A 20,955-nucleotide genomic window follows, 5' to 3' on the forward strand; every position below is an offset into this window, starting at 1 on the left:
AATAGGTAGGGCGGGGGAATTAAAGACTGTCAGGTTGTTGGGAACAGCAAAGGTGAGAGGGGACAGGAGGAAAGGAGGGGACACTTACACCACATGGCTGCTGATAGCACAACAGCCCCCAGAGCTATGTTTCACATTTGGGTTCTTGTGCTATTGAGAGCTCATTGATGGAGAGCCTGTCAGTGGAAAGGGATACCCTAATCATAGAAACAGACCTCAAGAGTCATCCATTCCAACTCCCTGCCATGCAGGAATACATAATCAAAGCACCTCCAAAAGATGGCCATCCAGCCATTGTGGTTGGGGAATGCAGCAGCTACAGGTCACAAGCAGCATCATACAATACATGTTGCCAAAGAGACTTCCAATTCATTTTTTTTCCTTCAGTCCCCAAATGTATAACATTGCAGTGACTTTAAATTTCTAATGAACATTTAGAAATACAGTTTGGGCAACTGAAGAAAAGGGGCAGACAGAATTTCCAAGAAAATGGATGTATAGGAAATATAAAAGTTCAAGATGTGAATTAATTTCAATATCTAATTCTGTGCAATGCTAGAAATTTATCATGCTAGCAATGCTAGAAATTATGCCCCCATCAGCCCTCCACAAGTAAACTCTGACGTCTACTCTGATTGAGACTTATAACTGGGAACTATGGGGGGATACAGACAAGGAAAAGGGGATAGTGAGACACCACCCCTTATTGCCCCCGACAGAGGCCACAGCAACCAAACAGTGCGGCCTCTGGGAGCCCTAACAAGAACCTGCTTCCGGCCGGTTGTTCTTAGGGTATGCATGCAGAGCCATTGGCACCCTCACATGCACTGATGACATCCTTGCAGTGTGGCGCCATTTGGATGTTGTGCCACACATGCATCATCATGGCAGTCCCCATGTAGATGGGGGTGAACCATGATGGTAGGGCTTGGGAGTGTGGGGATTCAACCATCCACAGTTTGAAAATATTCCAAAAAATATATAAATTCCAAAAAGCAAAACTTGATTTTGCCACTTTTATATAAGGAACACTATTTTATTGTACCATTCTATATAATAGAATTTGAGCATCCACGGATTTTGGTATCCACAGTGAATCCAGGAAATGAAGCCCAGCATATACCAAGGGCCCACTATACATGTTCCATTGCTACTAGTGGCAATACAGCAAACAGTTAAATAAAGAAATTTATAGGGGGAAAGCATCACATATCATAGTCAACCACACATCCCTTTCATCTGGAATCCTGCTGGGGTCTTACATCTTCCTATGTGACCTTATCTCTGTGTGAATTAGGATTGGACAGTTCTGAAACGTTCATATCCAGTAGTATTTTGCTGTTACATTACTACATAGCAGAGCTAGCAAAGTGACAATGCTCAGTGTGACCAATTTACAACGGGACTGACACACAGTGGGATGCACATCACATTGGTCCTAATGCACATCGCATCAGTCTTCTGTTGGTGACTTGTTACTCATCTTCATAATTCAGTAAAGGGGTTTCTTAGCACCTCTGCTATGTAGCTAAGTATATGTAAGTTCTTTAACATAACAGCTCATATAAGACTCTTGCTTGTCCCAAGATCTTAGACTGCAAAAAGCTGTAAGAGTTGAGTGCAATTCTTAGTCCAGTGTTGAAGGGCTTATGTCTAACCCAGTGATTCCCAAATCTTGTTCCTCTAGGTTATTTTGAACTTAACTCCCAGAAGCTCCAGCCAGCAGTCAGGAATTCTGGGAACTGTAGTCCAAAACATATGGAGGACCAGAGTTTGGGAACTACTGGTCTAGCCCATTGTGGCCACTTAACAGATGTATATGATTCAGATACATTAACTCCCTCACCCTGCAGTCCTAGAATTAGTTATAAGTAGTGTTACACTAAATGTTCACATATACACACACAGCACATAAGTGTTATTATCATCATTTATCAATATAGAGTCATCACTGTACATGACACTTTATAAGTAAGAATAACAAAACAATCCCCTGCCCTCAGGCTTACAATCTAATTAAGACATGACATGAAGGGAGGGGGGGTGGCATGGTAGGAGAGTATTAAGTCCAGCAGTTGTGGTCTTTTCTTTGCTCCCTTCTAGACCAGAACAGTGGCAGTTGGGATGGAGATAGCACTTTTCATCTACGTCTGGGCCTGGTCATGATGGTGTGTATTCAAAGGGTCAAAATGCATCTGAACATGCACATGTTGTTGGTGTCGTTTGTCTTCTAGTAATTTCTGACGTATGGTTACCCTAATGCAAACCTATCATGGAGTTTTATGGGGATGAGAGTGTGTGACTCATCCAAGGTAACCCAATGGGTTTCCATGACTGAAACTGAACCCTGATCTCCAGTGTCATAGTCCAATGCTCAAACCACTACACTTGAACATCCATATACCCCGTTCCTATTGTTCCATTTTCTCTTGAGTATGCAACTCCTGAAACTTTTTGAAAAGACCAGAAGAAGAGGGAATGTTTCCCATTAGCTATGCAATCCCAGTGAATAGGAAAGTATATCAATGTAATAATTTCATGAATATATCATATCACCTTCCCATTTTACTGTCAACAATGCCAGCTGAAAGAAAAGGTGAAGCTTTTGCTTTCAATTGGAATTGGTAAGCACTTCTGTTCTGCCCCTAATGTCTGGTAACCATCCCAAACAGTTACTAACAAAGGAGTCTTTTGGACAGCCTCTGTAAGCTTTCCCACACTACCTTCTTTCACTTTAGAACTGCTGAAGACCGAGCCATTCATTTGTGGATGAAACCATAGTCTACAAAGAGACTTACTATTTCTTATTTTAGAATATATAAGCCCTTGGCGGAAATCCAGTTATTTTGATGTCTCCAGATTGTTCTGTTACTGGTGGACTGTGGCTGGCAGTCAGGGGCATAACTAGACTGTCAGATGAATTACAAAACTCTTCAGTTAAATATGCATGGTGTACCACCCTGTGGCAAAATCCTGCTATTACATATGTGATGGGTTTTTCCCCCTCCTTAAAGAGGATGCAAAAACACGGAGAGTGGGGAGAGAATGAGTGAAGGAGGGATACCTACAATTTTCAAAATCAAAAGGAACCCTGGGTTATTTTTGGTATATCACAGCCACTGGAGAGAGGAACATATGTATGCAAATCTGCAAAGCACAAATGTAACAAAACACACAAACAAAAAAGACGATCTCTACCTGACTTTTATATCATGCTTCACTGGATTGTCTCTAAATATTTTTGACAGGCCATGGCAGTTCTTTTTAGCTTGTGTTGCTTGTCTTTTCTCATCAAGTATGGTTTGGGCTTCCTCTTCCCCCATTTAATTTTCTGGAACACGGTTCCTCATCTGCTAGGACCCCTACTAATATCTTGCTCTCACAATGTTATATGGCTGTTTGTCCTGCAGAAATCTCAGTGCGTGTATGTTTGTTCAGCTTGTGGAGTATTGTACGCTGCCCTAGGGCTTCCCTATCTGGGGGGAAACTGCACTCAAAGCATTTCTTCTCTTCCTTCCAGTAACAGCTGCATTAATGGTCATGCATTAATATGATTACAGCTTTTGGGATTCCAAAAGCACAGCACAGCCATCTTGCCATACAAAGTTATTATTGCTATGACACATGTGCAGTTGCTGATAAACCATTCAAGTTTGTGAGTAGTAGGAACATCTTTGGTGAACTTGTTGCATCCAGTTTCAAGGGGAGGGAAGGGGGTAATCTTCCTTTCAGAAAAGAAAGCCAGTTCAGAGGGCAGAAAGGAAAACTATGTTGATTTGAATGACAATATAAGAACCATGAAAGGATGGGAATCATTAGTTATTTCTTATGTAATTATTAGGTATGTATTTAAGGATTTATATCCTGCCTTTCTCCCAAAATGGGATTTAGAGCATCTGAATAATTCAGGAGATTTATGCCCAAGTTAAAGAGGGGAAAAGATTTACCCTAATTTCAGAAAGAAAGCCAGCTCAGAAGGAAGAAAGGAAAACTATGTTGATTTGAATGACAATTTAAGAACCATGAAAGGATGGGGATGATTACTAATTTCTTATGTAATTATTATGTATTTATTTAAGGATTTATATCCCACCTTTCTCCCAAAATGGGATTTAAAGCATCTGAATAATTCAGGAGATTTATGGGCAAGTTAAAAGTGGAGAAGGAGTTAACTTGATTTCAGAAAGAGCCAGTTCAGAAGGAAGAAAGGAAAACTGTGTTGATTTGAACGACAATTTAAAAACCAAGAGAAGATAGGGATCATTATTTATTTATTTGTTTGTTTGTTTGTTTGTTTGTTTAAGGACTTATATCCTGCTTTTCTTCCAAAATGGGATTCAAGCCATCTGAACAATTAAGGAGATTTATAGGCAAGTTAAAAGCAGGGAGGGAGTTATCCATTTCAGAAAAGAAAAACCAGTTTAGAGGGAAGAAAAGAAAATTGTATTGATTCAAGTGGCCATTTCAAAATCAAGAAAAGATGGGGATCATTAGTTATTTCTCATGCAATTAAGGAAAGGTTTGGGCAAGTCACACACTCTCAGACCCAGAGAACCTTTAAACAGAGGCTGGACGGCCATCTGTTGGGGGTGCTTTGATTGAGAGTTCCTGCATGGCAGAAGGGGGTTGGACTGGATGGCCCTTGGGGTCTCTTCCAACTCTACGATTCTATGATTCTCTGAACTTCATGATAGATTTGCCTTAGGGTTGCCATAAGTCAGAAACAACTTGGAGGCACAAAACAACAAGTAATAGATGCAGGGCAATGGCGATAGCATTCAATTTAAAAAGAACACAGAAGAATCTTAATGGATCAGACTTCACAGCCAATTATTCCAGGATTCTGTAGCCAGTTAAATATTCCATGAAGTCATAGCCTGTCATTACCCACTACAGCAAAGATTCTTGAGGCACTTGTAAAAAGTTTTATTTGGCATGATTGTTTTTCTTTATTTTATTTTACTTTCTTCTATTATGGGACCCGAGGGATGAGTACAACACTATGCGTTCAAACAAAATACAGTTAAAGTATTTGTTAACAGAAATGTTAAAAGCAACCAATCAATCATATATATATATTTTAAAAAGCATTAATTTAAAACAGTTTTTTTAAAGCTATTGAAATAAAATAATGATGATGATGATGATGATGATGATGATGATGATGATGATAAAAATACAATGTATCACAGTTAAAAGGCCTTCTGCTACCAACAGTTCACACTCAACGACCTGGATAAATAGGCAGGTCTTCACCTGCTGGTGGAAAGAGATTGCAGAAGTTCTTTTAAGCTGCAGCTTTATCAATTTAGCAGTTCAACACAACTTTAAATCCCATGGCTCAGTGCTATAGAATTCTGAGATCTGACATATTTATTCAATCCCATTGTGGGAGAAAGATGGGATACAACTCCTTTAAATAAATAAATAAATAAATAAATATTTAGCCTTCTTTGTTTGAGGTCTCTGATGGCTAAAAAAATCCCTACAAATACCTGGAAAAATTCAACTGATAGTTTCTCATTTTGTAATAGGGCTGCTATTCCGGCTATTGGTTTTACTGATCATCTCTTAGGCAAATACTTTTTTAATAACTTTATGTCACCCACCCACTGCTTTCCGTATTGGCTCACTATTTGTCCATAGATATTTGTTGACCTCATTCTTCAGAAATCGTGAGTCCAGAAATTTAGGCATATTCATGCCAGCAATAGGAAGATTTTGTGTTTTTTAATGACTATTTTGATTACTTTATGAGAGAGAAAAAAGGAAAGAAATACTTAATTATTTTGGAACAACAGTTACTATAGTTGTAACTGATTACTATTAAATATAACTTTGCAAGCTCTGGGTGTACCCTGGGGACAGGAAAGTAAGTTATAAGTAGGACTACCAAATGTATTGGAAGGTTAAAGAGTTAACTGTCTTGTGTTCTGTGCTTATTTTGCCACTGCTACCCTTGGCTGAATATGCCAAAAGTATAAACATCAGGATAATCAGTGGATGGGTTTTATTTGTTTATGGGAGCTCTAGCAGATGGCAGGACAGATGTCATGGCAACATAATTTGGCTTTTCTCTTTGATTTTTAGTGGTTCTTGCGGTACGTGATTGCCTTTTGGCAGTGCCTTTTGCAGGTGTATGTTTTCAACAGGGCAACAGCAGCAGCAACAACAAAACAACAAGAACAATGTACAAGATGAAATTTATTAACAGAAATTATATATGTCAGGCAGCGAGGCAAGGACACTGGATTTTTCCAGTTTGACCAGCCAGTAAAAACCATCTGCCAGTGTTTTATATATGTGCATAAACAACGTTGGCATTTCCTTTCCTGTGTCTGCGACTCTCTGTTAATAGCAGAAATCCCAAATCTGTTTTAAAGATGAGGTGTTGAGTGGAGTGCTTTTATTTGTCTTTTATCTTGTTAATCAAATTATGAAATATTTTAAAATGTGTGTTGCATTTTATAAAATAAAGACAAAAGAGCCAGGTCTGCCTATGAACTTTTGTGTGGATTAATTTGCAAAGAAAGCTTCCTTAGGGTGGATTAGGTTAGGTGTGTAGCTATGAGTAGAGGTTATTTTGCCCCCCTCAAAATATGAAAGATGCCCCCCAATGCAATTTTCCATCTGTTCTCAAATTTCTAGGACTGCAATGACTTAAAAGTTCACTTGAGCATTTACAAAGACCCTTTAGGCATCCAAAGAAAAGGGGCAGGCAACATCGCCAAGAGAATGCAAAAAGAGAAAAGACAAGAGCCCTGGTTGTGAATGATTTTCAATATCTCACTCTCTACAATCCTAAAAAAATAAAATAAAAATAAAAATAGAGGCTGAATATTTCATGGGGCTGAGATTCTTACTTGAGGGGCAATGCTATTTCTCCACCAACCCAGTATACTTTATTCTGAATTGGAGCAGCTTTTCAGGATCTCATGCAGAGAAGATTCTGTCACCTGCCTGGCCTTATTAATTGCAAATAGCAGGGACTGAAGCTAGGCCACTCTCTGTGCAAAGCACATCTTCCACAGCTGAATTATGTTCCCTCATACACTATAGCTCTTGTAGCAAGCTGGTTCAGTGACAGAGCAAAAACCTGGAAAATGTTTTGTTTTGGACTGGAACTCCCAGAATCTTCTCTCCACTGGCTGGAAGATTCTGGAAATTTTAGCGCAAAAGAAGGTAAAATTCTAGGCTCTGGTGTGACTTGAATTGTGATTTTTTTAAAAAAATCCACAGTTCACATTCTATCTAATCCATGCAGTCATTGAGTGGTTTAAGAAAGCCAAAGATGATGCCAAAATCAGAGCAGAAGTTCTAACCTATATATAGGAATATTGAGATAATATACCTGAACGTCTTTGGATTCTCTGGGGTATTATATAACATTTGTTATGGTGTATAATCAGCAAATACTACAATGCATCATTAAACTTGACCATCTATAGCATTTCTTTTCCATATTTTGTTAGAATACACATCATCAAAACCAGTAAACCTCAAACAATAAGGGTATGCCTGTCAAAAATACACTTCATGTGTTTCTCTGATCTTTGGGCTACACATCCTACTGCAGTTAGAAAGTTCTTGCAAAGGAGAAAGAAAAAGTGGAGCTGTGGTCTTCAAGTTGCTCATAAGTATCTTGAGTTTCCAACGTATGGAGACACAACAGTCTTTGCTTTGTGAAAATGGATCAGAAAACAAATAATAATGATAATAATAATAATCAAAGATCTTTATGAATTCACCCTAGATGATGAAAAACATGAGATAGTCAGAGTATCTTGCCTCTTCCATGTGATAATCTCATATGATGCTAGGAAAGGTGGAAAGCAGGAGAGAGACAGGAAAAATGTATGCCAGGTGGCTAGACTCAATCAGGGAAGCCATGGGCCTGAATCTACAGGGTTCAGGCAGATCAGTGGAGGACATGGGGTCTCAGAGATCTCTCATCCACAGGGTATCCATAAATTGAAGTTGACTGAATGGTAGTTAACAACATTAGTGGTAGTTAACAACATTAGTGATTCATTTCTCCATTTTCTATCATCCACAGAATAAGTTTTCTGAAAACTTCCCCCCAAAATATTGGCAATTCCCTCCATTTCTCAGATCCCCAGAGAAGATTGCCCTCCGGTGATGTTTGATCAAGTCATTTCCTTCCTTTACTTTGTTACCTTCCCAGTGTAGAAATGATAGTAAAACTATTATTCCTTGCCCGGGAGCCTGTGCCTCTGCTTAATGAGCAGCAGATTATTAAACATTTATTCCAGTTGTTTGGAGCAGAAACTTCTTCTCCAATTCTGTTTAGCTTTCTAGTCTCCTTGGAATAGTGAGCTGAAGGTGGGAGGAAGGATTCACTTGTAGTGCACATTCCTTAATATGATCAATGTTCCATGTCTTTCCAGACAAATCATAAAAGCTGCTACATCAACAAATAAGTTTTCAGAAACTGAAGATTTAAAGTCATTATGTTGCTATAGGTACATGAAATATATTGGCTGAGAAGCTTCACCACAACTACTTCTGACAATGTCACCCCCCAAAAGCCTACTGCTCTAGTCTGGAAGCACCTCATCAAAGGAGTTTCTGAGACACATCAGAGCTATGGGACATGACATCTGTAGTGTTCATGGGGCACATTAAGTAAGCAGCAGGAGAAACCCCACAGGGTCCAGTCTCAACCTATTGTCTCAAAATACCCCATAATCAAGAGATAATTCATATTTTACCATAAAATACACACTTGTTGTTGTTCCATGCATTCAAAGTAATTTCCATCTTATGATGAACCTAAGGCAAATTTATCACAGGGTTGTTCGGCAAGATTTTTTCAGAGGGGGTTTGCCATTGACTTCCTCTGAGGTTGAGAGACTATGACTTGACTAAAGTCACCCAGTGGGTTTCTGTGGCTGATTGGGGATTCAAATCCTGGTCTCCAGAGTCCTAGTCTAACACTCAAACCACTACACTACACCATGCTTGCTCTTATACAGTGTGCCTGCGTCATACGCAGGTGTGCCTTATGCGGCTTCCAGCATACACTGAAAGTGGCGCTGGAAGAATCGGTGCCACACCCCGGAAAGAGTAATGGGGTGTGTGCCTGTAGTGCACACGCCGTTGCAAAAACGAGCCCCGTTGGCTTTAATGGGGTTCGAGTATAGGTGGAATTTCCCTTATGCGGGGGAGGGGTGTTCAGAACAGACCCCCCACGTAAGGGAAGGGATTAGTGTATACACCTATAGATACATTTCCCCAGAAATACACATTTTTATGCTAATTAATCTCAAAGACACATTTATGTGTGCAATTCTGTATGTTTGTTTGAGCTGAGAACTTGTTATAAAATTCCCCAAAGTGTGAAAACCACAGGAGTACTGCCCTCCAATCCATATATTAGTCTGGAAAGCGTGAATCAAGTCATCTTACTTTAAAGGCAGACCAAACTCACCCACCTCTTTAGTATCCCTACTTATTGTGGTCGCCTTGGTCGATGATCTCCGTCTGGGCATCGACAGGGGAAGCGTGTCCCTGTTGGTGCTCTTGGACATCTCAGCGGCTTTTGATACCATAGACCATGGTATCCTTCTGGGGCGCATAGCAGAGGTGGGAATCGGGGGCACTGCGCTCCAGTGGTTCCGATCCTACCTCTCTGGGAGGTCCCAGATGGTGCAGCTGGGAGACGTGTGCTCCGATAAGAGGGCCCTTACATCTGGGGTCCCTCAAGGAGCCATTCTGTCTCCCATGCTTTTTAACATTTACATGAAACCGCTGGGAGAGATCATCCGGAGACATGGGGCGCGGGGTTATCAGTACGCTGATGACACCCAGATAGTCTTCTCTATGTCTCCGACTGATGCAGTGACTGGGGATGGCATCTCTCCTCTCGTGGCCTGTCTGGAGTCGGTAATGGGCTGGATGAGGGAAAACCGACTCAGTCTGAATCCAGAGAAAACGGAGGTGCTCGTGATAGGTTCTCCTGGCCCAGGGATGGCGGTAGTTCCACCTGTCCTGAACGGGATCACGCTTCCTGTGAAGGACTCGGTACGCAATCTGGGGGTGCTCCTTGACTCGTCGCTCCACCTTACATCACAGGTGGACGCGACGGTCAGGAGCACCTGCTATCAGCTGCGGCTGATACGCCAGCTGCGTCCCTACCTGGGCCAGAGGGACCTTGAAACGGTAGTACATGCTCTGGTAACCTCTCGCTTGGATTTCTGCAATGCGTTCTACATGGGGCAACCCTTGTACCATACCCGGAAGCTACAAATAATACAGAATATGGCAGCCAGACTGGTTACTGACATATCCAGAGCCAGCCATATAACACCTGTGCTTAAAGATCTGCACTGGCTGCCTATTCGCTTCCGGGCGCAATACAAGGTGTTGGTCATTACCTATAAAGCCCTAAATGGCTTGGGCCCATGGACATCTGGAGGACCGCCTCTCCCCATACAATCCGCCCCACACTCTCAGAACATCAGGGCAGCAGCTATTGAGGGTTCCAGGGGCCAGACTAACCTCTACCTCTAAGAGGACTTTTTCCATCTCTGCCCCTACCCTCTGGAATTCTCTGCCCATTGAGCTCCGCTCGGCCACCTCCCTGGCCCAGTTTAGAAAGGGGCTGAAGACTTTTTTATTTAAGCAAGCGTTCCCTGATACAAGCCCCGATTAACCCTCCCCCCTACGTCAGCAGTGGCAGCTGGCTGGAATGTTTTAATGGACTGTGTTTTTAGTTATACGGTATATGTGTTTTGTAGATGTATATGATATGCCATGTATTTTATGTATGCTGTACACCGCCTTGGTTTATAGAAGGGCGGTATAAAAATAAAATTTTTATTTATTATTATTTTATTGTAACACAATCTGTAGTCTAGTTTGTCTTTTTAGTTGAATCAAATCTGAACTCTCCTTAGAAGCCAAAATGACTAAGCTATTGTACTGTAATGAGGCTATTGTATTTTGGGCAGATTGTGAGAGAACCCTGAATAATTGGGAAATATTGTAACCACCTTACAGGGGGTCACATTACGGGTGGATTAACCTAACCAAGGAAGCCATGGCCCAGAGGTTGCAAGTCCTTAGCAGGGCTATTAATAACAGGGTGACCTGGCAGTTTCTCATTCACCAGATTGCCTTAAGTCACAGCAATTTACAGCAACAAAGGCAACAAAAACAGGAATTTGTAAAGACTTGGGAAGGCTTTGCTGCATTACTTTAGTGCATGACTTTGGGGCATTACGTTTAATGTAATGTTATGGGAAAGAATTTCATTGGATTTGACAGGATTGATGAAAATAACCTTCCCACCCCTTCTGAGACTCATCCCAAGAAAAAAATGCCCTCTCAATGAATCTTTTAGTTCATTTTGGAGGAAAGAGGGATGTACAAAATCTTGCACCTATTTTTTAAAAAATGAATAGTTAAAAAATGGGGGGAAATGCACAAACATGTTTTAGTCACTGTACAAAAAGTACAGATTGTGATTACATCAAGGAAATTATATTATTAAATGTGCACCTTAGGGAAAATGTGTGAAATGCATAAGAATTTCAATGCAGGGAGAAGGACAAAATCTTGCTTTTGGGTTTGAAATATGAATAGGAAGAAAATGTGGGTGGGATTCAGAGAGAAAATGCAGCTATACCAAGAATTAGAAATGTTCACATCCATAATCACATGTTTTACAGATCTGGTGTAACAGATTTCTGATGTGGCTCTTGGTGATCGCAGTGGGCTGTCTAACACAACAAAATCCAATGTGAACCTTACTTGTCATTTTCCTTCTTCTACCTTTGCAGAGGCAACCGTTTTAAGCTATGATGGAAGCATGTTTATGAAAATACAGCTCCCTGTGGTGATGCATACAGAGGCAGAAGATGTGTCCTTACGGTTCAGATCTCAGCGAGCTTATGGCATTTTAATGGCCACAACATCGAGGGAATCTGCTGACACACTGCGTTTAGAGCTGGATGCAGGACGTGTTAAGCTAACAGTCAACCTAGGTAACAGTCCTCCCCAGCTCCCACCCTAAAATTAACATCTCAAACATCCTTTCTTGTCTTTGCCTGCAAACATCTATTCAACAGCCTGTTTGCCACTGAAAAGAAACTGATATATATATATATATATATATATATGCAATTTGAGTGCATATATATATGTACATGTAATATGCATAGTGTTGTATTTATTTTAATTTCATGTTTATCTTTGCACACCCCACCATAACCCACTACAATTAATTTTGAACTGCAGTCTGTTCTAAATAGAGAAGACCAGATGTCAGTGGCATTAGTGGGGAACCTGGATTTTCAACCTGGGTTTTCATCATTCATACCCAGCAAACAGCATTTAGACATAGATTCTGGTTGGTTAGATCCTTCAGCATAACAGACAACAGATGCCCTACATTTTTTTTTACTGATGGGAAAGCTCTGCTGATATATTTGCATTGTGTGTACAAATCCAATTGCTAAATCTAATTGATATTTCCAACTAGAATAGATCGTCACAGAATCATAGAGTTGAGAGAGACCACAAGAGTCGTCCAGTCGAACCCCCTGCCAGGCAGGAAGACATAATCAAAGTACTCCTGACTGATAGCCATCTAGTGTCTGTTTAAAAATATCCAAAGAAGGAGACCCCACCACTCTCATATTCAACTGCCAGACAGCTGTTACTGTCAGGAAGTTCTTCCTAAATTTTAGGTGGAATCTCCTTTCCTGTAGTTTAAATCTATTGCTCTGTGTTCTAGTCTCTCGGGTAGCAGAACACAAGCTTGCTCCATCCTGAATATGATATCCTTTCAAATATTTAAACATGGCAATCATGCCACCTCTTCAGCTCCTCTTCTCCAATCTAAGTATACTGGGCTCCCTAAGCTACTCCTAATAGAGCATATTTTCCAGGCCTTTTACCATTTTTAGTTGTTCTCCTTTTTGAACTGTGATGCCCAGAACTGGACCCGGTATTCTAGGTGAGGTTTGACCAAAGCAGAACAGAGTGATACTATTACTTTCCTCAAGCTAAACACTATACTCCTATTGATGCAACCTAGAATCACATTGAATTTTTTAGCTGCTGCAATCCACTGTTGCCTCATATTCAGCCAGTGGTCTACTAAGTCTCCAAGATCCCTGTCACGTGTACTTTTTTCAAGTCAAGTGCCACCCATCCTATATCTGTGTTTTGTTTTTGTTTTTTCTCACTCAGTGTTTTACCTTGCATTTCTCCATGCTGAAATTCATTTTGATAGTTTTGGCCCTGCTCTCTAATCTTCTAGGGTCATTTTGAATTCTGATGCTGTCCTCTGGGGTATGGGCTACCCTTCTAAACTTGCTCTTATCTCCAAATTCAATACATATGCCCCCTATTACATCATCCAAGATATTTATAAAAATGGTAAATAATTGTGGGATAGCACAAATCCATTAAATCAATAGGATTTACACAAATGGTTTACACAAGTCTTGCCTTATCTATCTACAGTTGATCGGTTTACTCTAGATGGAATTAGCAATTGGACTTAGGGCAAAGCTCCCATGTAGCATACAGTCAGGATTTCAGAGAATATGCTCTGGTGATATGTTAAGAGATGGCCAAAGCACCAGTCACCCAGAAGAACAGATATACATACTTGCTTATTTCTTTCTCACAAGCAAGAATGAAGAATAGCCCTAGCATCCATCTCTCTGAATAAGGTTATGATCCTTTTTTGGACATTTTCCAATACTTTTTCACATATGTGGACCTCCTATGACCATTTTTGAGTCTAAAACGTTGCAAAAACTATTTCTAGGGCAGAAGAGTGTATTTTTTCAGCACATATACTGATTTTGTACAGAAAACTAAAGTGAGGTGGGTTTCATTAGTTTTTGTGTACAGTGCGCCTGCGCCATACGTGGGCACGCCATTCGCGGACTTGAGCGTATGCGCTCAAGCCGCGGTGCACACGCGGGGCGGAAGGGGCAGCGCGTCCCATTCAATTGAATGGGCACGCGCGCCCGTTGCGCCCCATGAGCGCCCGCGCTGCCACGCCGCCGCGCACAAGCCCCACTGTTTCCAATGGGGCTCGAGCATAGGCGGAATTCGCCTTACGCGGAGGGATCAGGAACAGATCCCTAGCGTAAGGCAAGGACGGATTGTAAGTGCATTTTCAGAAAAGTCACAAAATCCCTCCCCCCCATCACATCAATTGATTGTTGTTGTTTTTAATGGAATGTCAAGTGTTGAGACATCTGTTCTTATCAATGACAGGAAAATTGGCTAATATTGTTTACATTGCTATGGAAGAGACAAATGTCATCATCGCAATGCTTTTCTTTTCATGGAAGTGGAGCTGTTTTGATTTTTTTTTTATCTAAAATTCTACAGCTTCCATTAGTACATTGCACAAGTAAACTATGTTTTTTCTCCCTTGTGAACTTCCTCCTGCAAATGTATCATCAAAAAAAGTTCCATTAAAACTAACTTTTCTATCCAGTTGCAATGTCCTGTGTAATTTTCACCCAAGACATTAGTATGGAGACAGTATGTGCAAGCTGAGAAATCTACTGTCTTTAAAAAATTAGGTAACAATAATTTTGGCTTCTTTTTGGTCTTCTCTATATAGCAGTCTGACAATATATACCCGTCTTTCACCTCTCTTCGTTCTCTTTCTCTTCAAGAAACACAAGCCATGGTGATATTGTGTGTGTACATGTGTACGTGTGTGTGTGTGTGTCACAACTAACACAACCCTTCAATGCCCAAAGTCTGCGGCCCTCAGCAAACAGCCCTGTGAACACAAACCGCATAAGCTCTTCTACAGAAATGAAATCATGCTTTCTTAGGTTTTTATACCATTTAGAAATGATCAATCACTGCTCTGTTCATTCAGGAATGTAATGCAGGTTTGCTGGAATGACTTCCTTTTGTGAGATTATTTTCTAGACCTTTTGTACAGCATTTTTAAAAACTAGCTCCGAGGTGATTTTACTTTCAAATTGCAAAAGGTAGTGGGGGCAGACTGATGTATTCAAAACCCATTTTTGAGGAAAGCTAGGTCATTGAATTTTGATGATGTTAATTAGATTTTGCAGAAGGGAATTTATACATATCAAACAGGGAAACTCTTCTTTAGCCTCTTTAGCTTCACACAGAGCCCTCTAGTGTAAATTGGGAGCTAAAACAAGTTTCAGTTGGCAAAATGGAAGCAAGGTAGGACCCAGGAGAGGGCTCTTCCAAGCAAGCTTTCTGTAGAAAGAGGCATGTAGGTAATGTTCCCTGGCTGTTTGCAACCACTTTTCTGATGCGGTTGACGACACATGACAAACTCAGCTACATGGAAACAAAATCTAGGTCATTTTCTTTAAGAAAAAAACACATCTATATTTATATATCTGTCTCCCCAAGGGTATTACAAAAGAATAATAATTTTAAAAAATGCTGATCACCAGAGAACAATATTTTGGTCCACTCTTCCAAAATTTAGTGCAAATAAAACATTGTCTTACAAGCACAGCAGCAAAATATTGCCTCTTGTTTAAAGAAGGCTTATTCCCCATGGATCTGCCCCTCCCCCCCAAAAAAAGAGAGATAGAAGAAGTAGTTCCTTTTACAAGAGGCAAAAGGCAAGATTTGGTTTGCTATAAATAAGTATTTCTAGATGAGATGGTAGAATCATGTTCTGACTGTTTACTGATTGATTTAAACAGAGTCAAGGGTATTCTTATGACTAAGAGGCAATCTACTAATGTTAAAATTTCATATAATGTTTTCAGCTTTTCAAACTGTTTCTTCCTTTGAAGTATTAACTGTGATCCAGAACATGTGATTTTAGGCTTGGTTTGCCCTATTCCCCATTGTGACGGAGCACTTTTTTGGTATTAAAAATGGAAAAGATTGAACTGTTCTTTCATATATGGGGGAGGATGTTGCAGCCAGCTTAAATCCAGCATCTGGGACAGTTCCGCCAAGCCTTTTTATCCCCCACTTAGATTTGTCACCATGTAGCTTTGTTTGAAATTGGCCATATTTTTTTTTACCCCTATTCTATCACTTCTATTTATAAAGTCTTCTCACCCTGTATCTGCGTTCTATGGCAATATGGAAAGAACCTGAACACACAGTGGCCATGTTTGCATGTGTCTGTCCCCAGAAGGGTGGAATGTGACTTTACTGGATGTCTGCAGCTATTACTTTGAAGGATAAATTTTCATTTCTCATCTATTCTTCCCCATCTAGACTGTATCAGGATTAACTGTAATTCCAGTAAGTGCCTATTCAAAATTTTTAAACTTATTGTTCCTGCATTATGCAGTTGTTACAAACTTTAAATTAAAATGTGGTGCATATCACTTTTGCATAGTTAAATGACTTACCTTTGAAAAGAAAGCAAATTACATGGGTGCAAAAAGAAACCATCACAGAAAGCTTCACATATTTGAGAGTTGCCTTGATTTTTTTCCCCTCAGTCTAAAATAGAAATTTAAGAATTTCCAAGGAAAACAGCATAATTTCTAAGGAAGCGGAATAATTTCAATAAGAGTTGAAAAAAGTATCAGTGAATTCCTAAGGCATTTTGTAGAAATTTCTTAAAGCAGCCTTGAATATACTAGGGCAAGCCATAATATAAATACAGTGTGCCTGCGTCATACGTGGATGCACCATACGTGGCTTTCAGCAAATAATAATAATAATAATAATAATGGAGTTTATTTATATCTTCCCGCCTCTCCCAATTGGATTGAGGCGGGATCACACCTTTCTCCCTCTACCACTGGACAGGAAGTTTTTTTAAAAAGAAAATCACACGACCCCAGTGTGGAGGGTGGAGGTGCAGGGGTGCAAATCGCAACAGTTGACACCCAGAGGGGAGGTGGCACTTATTTGGCCTGTCCTCCCATTTCTGGTGCAGAAGGGCTGGTTGCTCCATTCCAGAGTTTACTCTCAGGGAAGAAAGTCCTGAGCCAAAGGAGCTGAGGAGTGAACCCACACCCTTCCCGCACCGGGTGACACCATAGTTAGTGGTGCCACTGCTTGACCTTTTGCAAATACAAATGCAACACACAGGTTTATCAGATTTATCTTGTCACTGATGTTTGCAGAAGTGCTGTTTCTCTAATGCTCTTGTTAATTAAATGGAGTAAGGCAGATTAGAAATAAACAATAAGACAAACTCTAAATAGGGATGCAGATAATTGCTTTACAGCTTCATAGAAACTCCAAATGATTATCATGCCTGCTGTACTGTACTCATGTATAAGTCTAGAAATTTTTCTCCAAAAATTGGCCCCCAAAAAGCTGGGTCGGCTTATTCATGGGTCAATGTAAGTATTATACTGTACATTGTACTCTTACCTTTCTCTGAGTAAAGTGGCAACAGGTAAGAGTTTAGTTCATTCTGGGAGCACCCGAAGGAAGCACCAAACCCCTCAACACCACTCAATCCCCATAATGCTGCTTCTGGCCTTTTTGAATGCTTGGGTGGGGAAATGGCAGTGGTGGCACCTCTTTGGTACTTCCCTTCAAAGGAGTGCCAAGAGGAATCCCATGCCATTGAGCCCTTGCAGTAAAAGTGGTGTCAAACTGGAATATTTCAATAGTGTCATTGCAGCCTAGATGAGCTAAATACCTGGCAATAAAAATTAAAGCACAAATAAAAATCATCACATTGAAACCATTATTTTTTTCTTTTAAAAAAATATAAAATTATTGGAAAGTATAACAAAGTAGAGTACACACACCTTGTAAAAAGTCTCCCTGCAAGCAGTTACTCATAAAAGCTTGCGTGAACAAAAAAGTCTTTGCCTGCCAGTGAAGGGGAAGCAGAGAGGTGGGAGCAACCACTGAGGAGGCCCCGTCCCTTGTCTTTCTCAGATGGGTTGTGATGGTGGCAGGACAGAGAGAAAGCCCTCCACTAAAGACCTTAAAACTCTGGCAGGTTTGCATTATTCTTTCATTTTTGTAATCCTCTCAAACAAAAAGTTTAGTGCTAGTTCCAAATGCATTTTTCCATATACATGTTGTTCAGTAATGAAAGAGGATATTCAGGTAACTTTTTCTGATGTTTTCTTCTGCACTAATCATGTAAAAGCTTTCAGAGTTTTTTAAAACTGTTATTGCATTAGCTTAACTTGTGAACTGGTGATAAATGTTTAACCTTTCTGATATTATTTGAATTAAGATGCTATGTTCTGAAAGAGGATTATGGACTGTGATTTTATTTTGAGTCTCTGGATCTCCCAAACTTTCTATAGTAAGTACAATAGCTTCTAGTTTTCCTTTTGGTGGGAGGGATGTTAAGTGGTCACCAATGTTACTGGACAAAATTAGTTGACGTACATCACTATTAAACCAAATGAAGGGGGACATGACTGAATGAAAGCTAAGCACTTCTAATTCCTATCTCTTTTGGCAAAAATAAATGTAAATTTAATTTTCCTGCTGAAGATAAAGGGAACTGAAGTGGTTAACTTGGAGGAGGGAAGGTTATGCGCCAGCTATAACTACTATTCCATTTGACTTGCAGTTCAGTGTCAACCATTGTGTTTGGTGCAGTGGAATGGGTTACTGTCAAAAACACCATTCTCAAAATTACTCTGATTTATTTTTATTTTTATTTGGGTTTGTTTTTGTTTTTTGCTTCTGGGAATTACAAATGTTTGGATGTATTTCATCCAGTTTTTCTTTGTGAGTGAACAGAGAGCTATCACTCTTTTAATGTGAAGTAGAAGGCTTTCACGGCCAGCATCCATAGTTTTTTATGGGGTTTTTTGCACTATGTGGCAATGTTCTAGAAGAGTTTATTCCTGGCATTTCGCCAGCCACAGATGCTGGCAAAACACCAGGAATGAACTCTTCTAGAACATGGCCACATAGCCCAAAAAACTATTACTCTTTTAATATTCCAGCCCATAAAATAGAAAATAAACAAGGAAATCAGTAACTGGAGGTGAGGATGAAATTTTAAATTCAGGGGCTAATTTCAATGGTTTTTATAGAACTTTTCTTGCAACTGCAAAAGCACTTCTATGGACATATAACAATTATCTTAGGAACAATAGAAATGAGGAATATGTCACAAATGCAATAAGCAACTTTGACCATTGTTGAAGAGTGCATTGTTGAAGAGTGCATTTGTTTTCTGCTGCTAATTGCAGATGCTGCTTTCTTTGCAACTAATTGCAGAGAAAATGTCTTACATTTCCCATAAGAGGTTTCAAATTCCTTCCTACAAGCAAGGAACTATTCTGAAGACAAAGCAAGAAGTACCACCAATGTATACATTTTCATGTATGAGCTGTAAATAGTTATGACCCTTTCTTGTTCAAGCAACCTGCCAGCAGTATGAATCAAACCATTCATCTGTAGAATCAGAATGCCTGTGAATTGTGAAGTGGCTAGGAGAGGAAACTGCAGGCTTAAATGTAATTAGCAGATCTCAAATTAGCAACGAATATTTTGTAAATGTTTTGACTGTTCTAAGCATATCAGTAAATATCTGAAATCCATTTTCATGCAATAGAATTCTGAGGAACAAGTTTGTTTCAACTCTACAGTGAATTTTATATGGGTTTTCTGTTTTCTTCTCTGCTATGAAGAAGCATTTTGATTCTATATTTCAGTTAAGTACTTAGGAGTGGACTCTCAATATCTGTGGGCATGTCATCCACAGATTTGAGTATCTGCACATAGCAAATTCTGTTGCTTTCAATGGGGGGCGCATGTATGGCTGTATGCACATTATGCCCACAACTGAGGACAATCGGACTCAAGGTCCCATGTTTTTCCTTATCCATGTGGTGGGGTCTGGAATGGATCCCCCATGGATACAAAGGGCGAATTGTCAAGTGAATGCCATAGAATTTAAGGATCCAGGCCCCTTAGCAGAGCGTTATTGCACTGTGGTTCGAGATTAAGTACCATTGCCTCATCCCATAGGACTGCTGATCTGTGTAGTGCAAGGAAAGGCATTTAGAATTCTGAGCCAAAACAAAGCTCAGATTAAGTAAAGACCACTAGTTGCAATAATCAGCTATATGAAGCTCTTCTACACTGCAGAAATGAAGCAGTTTGACACCATTTTAACTGTCATGCATCAATCCTGTGGAATCCTGGAATTTTTAGTTTGGTGAGATATTCAGCCTGATCTGTCAGAGAGATATGATGCACAACCAAACTCCAGAAACAAAACAAACATCATTTTAACTGCCATAACTCTAACCTACAGAATCCTGTAGTTTGGTTTTGTTTAGTTTTGTGAGGTACAAGCATTCTTTGACAGAGAAAGTACAAACCTTGTAAAACTTAGCCTTAGGGCAGGGAACCGTCCAATTAAAAAGATTGTATGTACAGCGCTGTGTAAATTTACAGCGCTTTATAAATAAAGGTTAATAATAATAATAAAACTACAAACCCCAGGATTTTATAGGATGGAGCTACAGCACTTAAAGTGGTGTCAAAGTGCATCATTTTCACAGTGTAGTTACACTTTCAGTCATTGCAACACATCAGCCTGGCCACCAAATATTTCAAAACATGTAATATATGAGCCTATGGAATAAAGTATATCTAATTACAAATACTGTATTTGGATGCCTCCTACACTGGGATTTTCATCTTGATGTCTATTTTAATGCCTAACACATTCCATGTAATATTTCTATGGAAATAGAATACAAAGAAAAGAGGGTTGTCAGAATAACATCAAAACCCTGAAACCTGGGCAAAATGTAAAAGTCTACACATTGCCCAAGATCATGTCTTCCAGCTGAGAAAATACAAAACATGTTCATTGACTTTGCTAAATTTCTACTACAATTAGAACAGTTCCCCGGAAGACTTCCTCATGGCCAAATGCTTCTGTGTGCTGATTCATCCACAGTTTAATTGTTCCAGAAAATAAAGGGAGCAAACATTCTGACCACACATGACTTATTGGGCTGTTTCTTTGTTCCATATGTCATA

The 20,955-nt window shown here is 39.9% G+C and overlaps 1 protein-coding gene across 29 annotated transcripts in view; it reads left to right on the plus strand.

Annotated features, from left to right (window-relative positions):
• NRXN1 (neurexin 1) overlaps nt 1–20,955 on the plus strand; it is a 1,287,731-nt gene that overhangs the window by 574,582 nt on the left and 692,194 nt on the right. For 24 of the 29 annotated variants that reach the window (XM_089528929.1, XM_089528930.1, XM_089528947.1 and 21 more), the window contains 2 exons: nt 11,805–12,008; nt 16,231–16,257. In XM_089528929.1, coding sequence (XP_089385055.1) covers nt 11,805–12,008; nt 16,231–16,257 — 231 coding nt within the window. The remainder of the gene's footprint in view (nt 1–11,804; nt 12,009–16,230; nt 16,258–20,955) is intronic. The other 5 variants (XM_089528934.1, XM_089528944.1, XM_089528955.1 and 2 more) reach the window with 1 other exon arrangement.

Source organism: Sceloporus occidentalis, unplaced genomic scaffold (genome assembly GCF_023333645.1).
Source record: "Sceloporus occidentalis isolate IW3139 unplaced genomic scaffold, rSceOcc1.0.p SCAF_6, whole genome shotgun sequence".
NCBI classification, from domain to species: domain Eukaryota; kingdom Metazoa; phylum Chordata; class Lepidosauria; order Squamata; family Phrynosomatidae; genus Sceloporus; species Sceloporus occidentalis.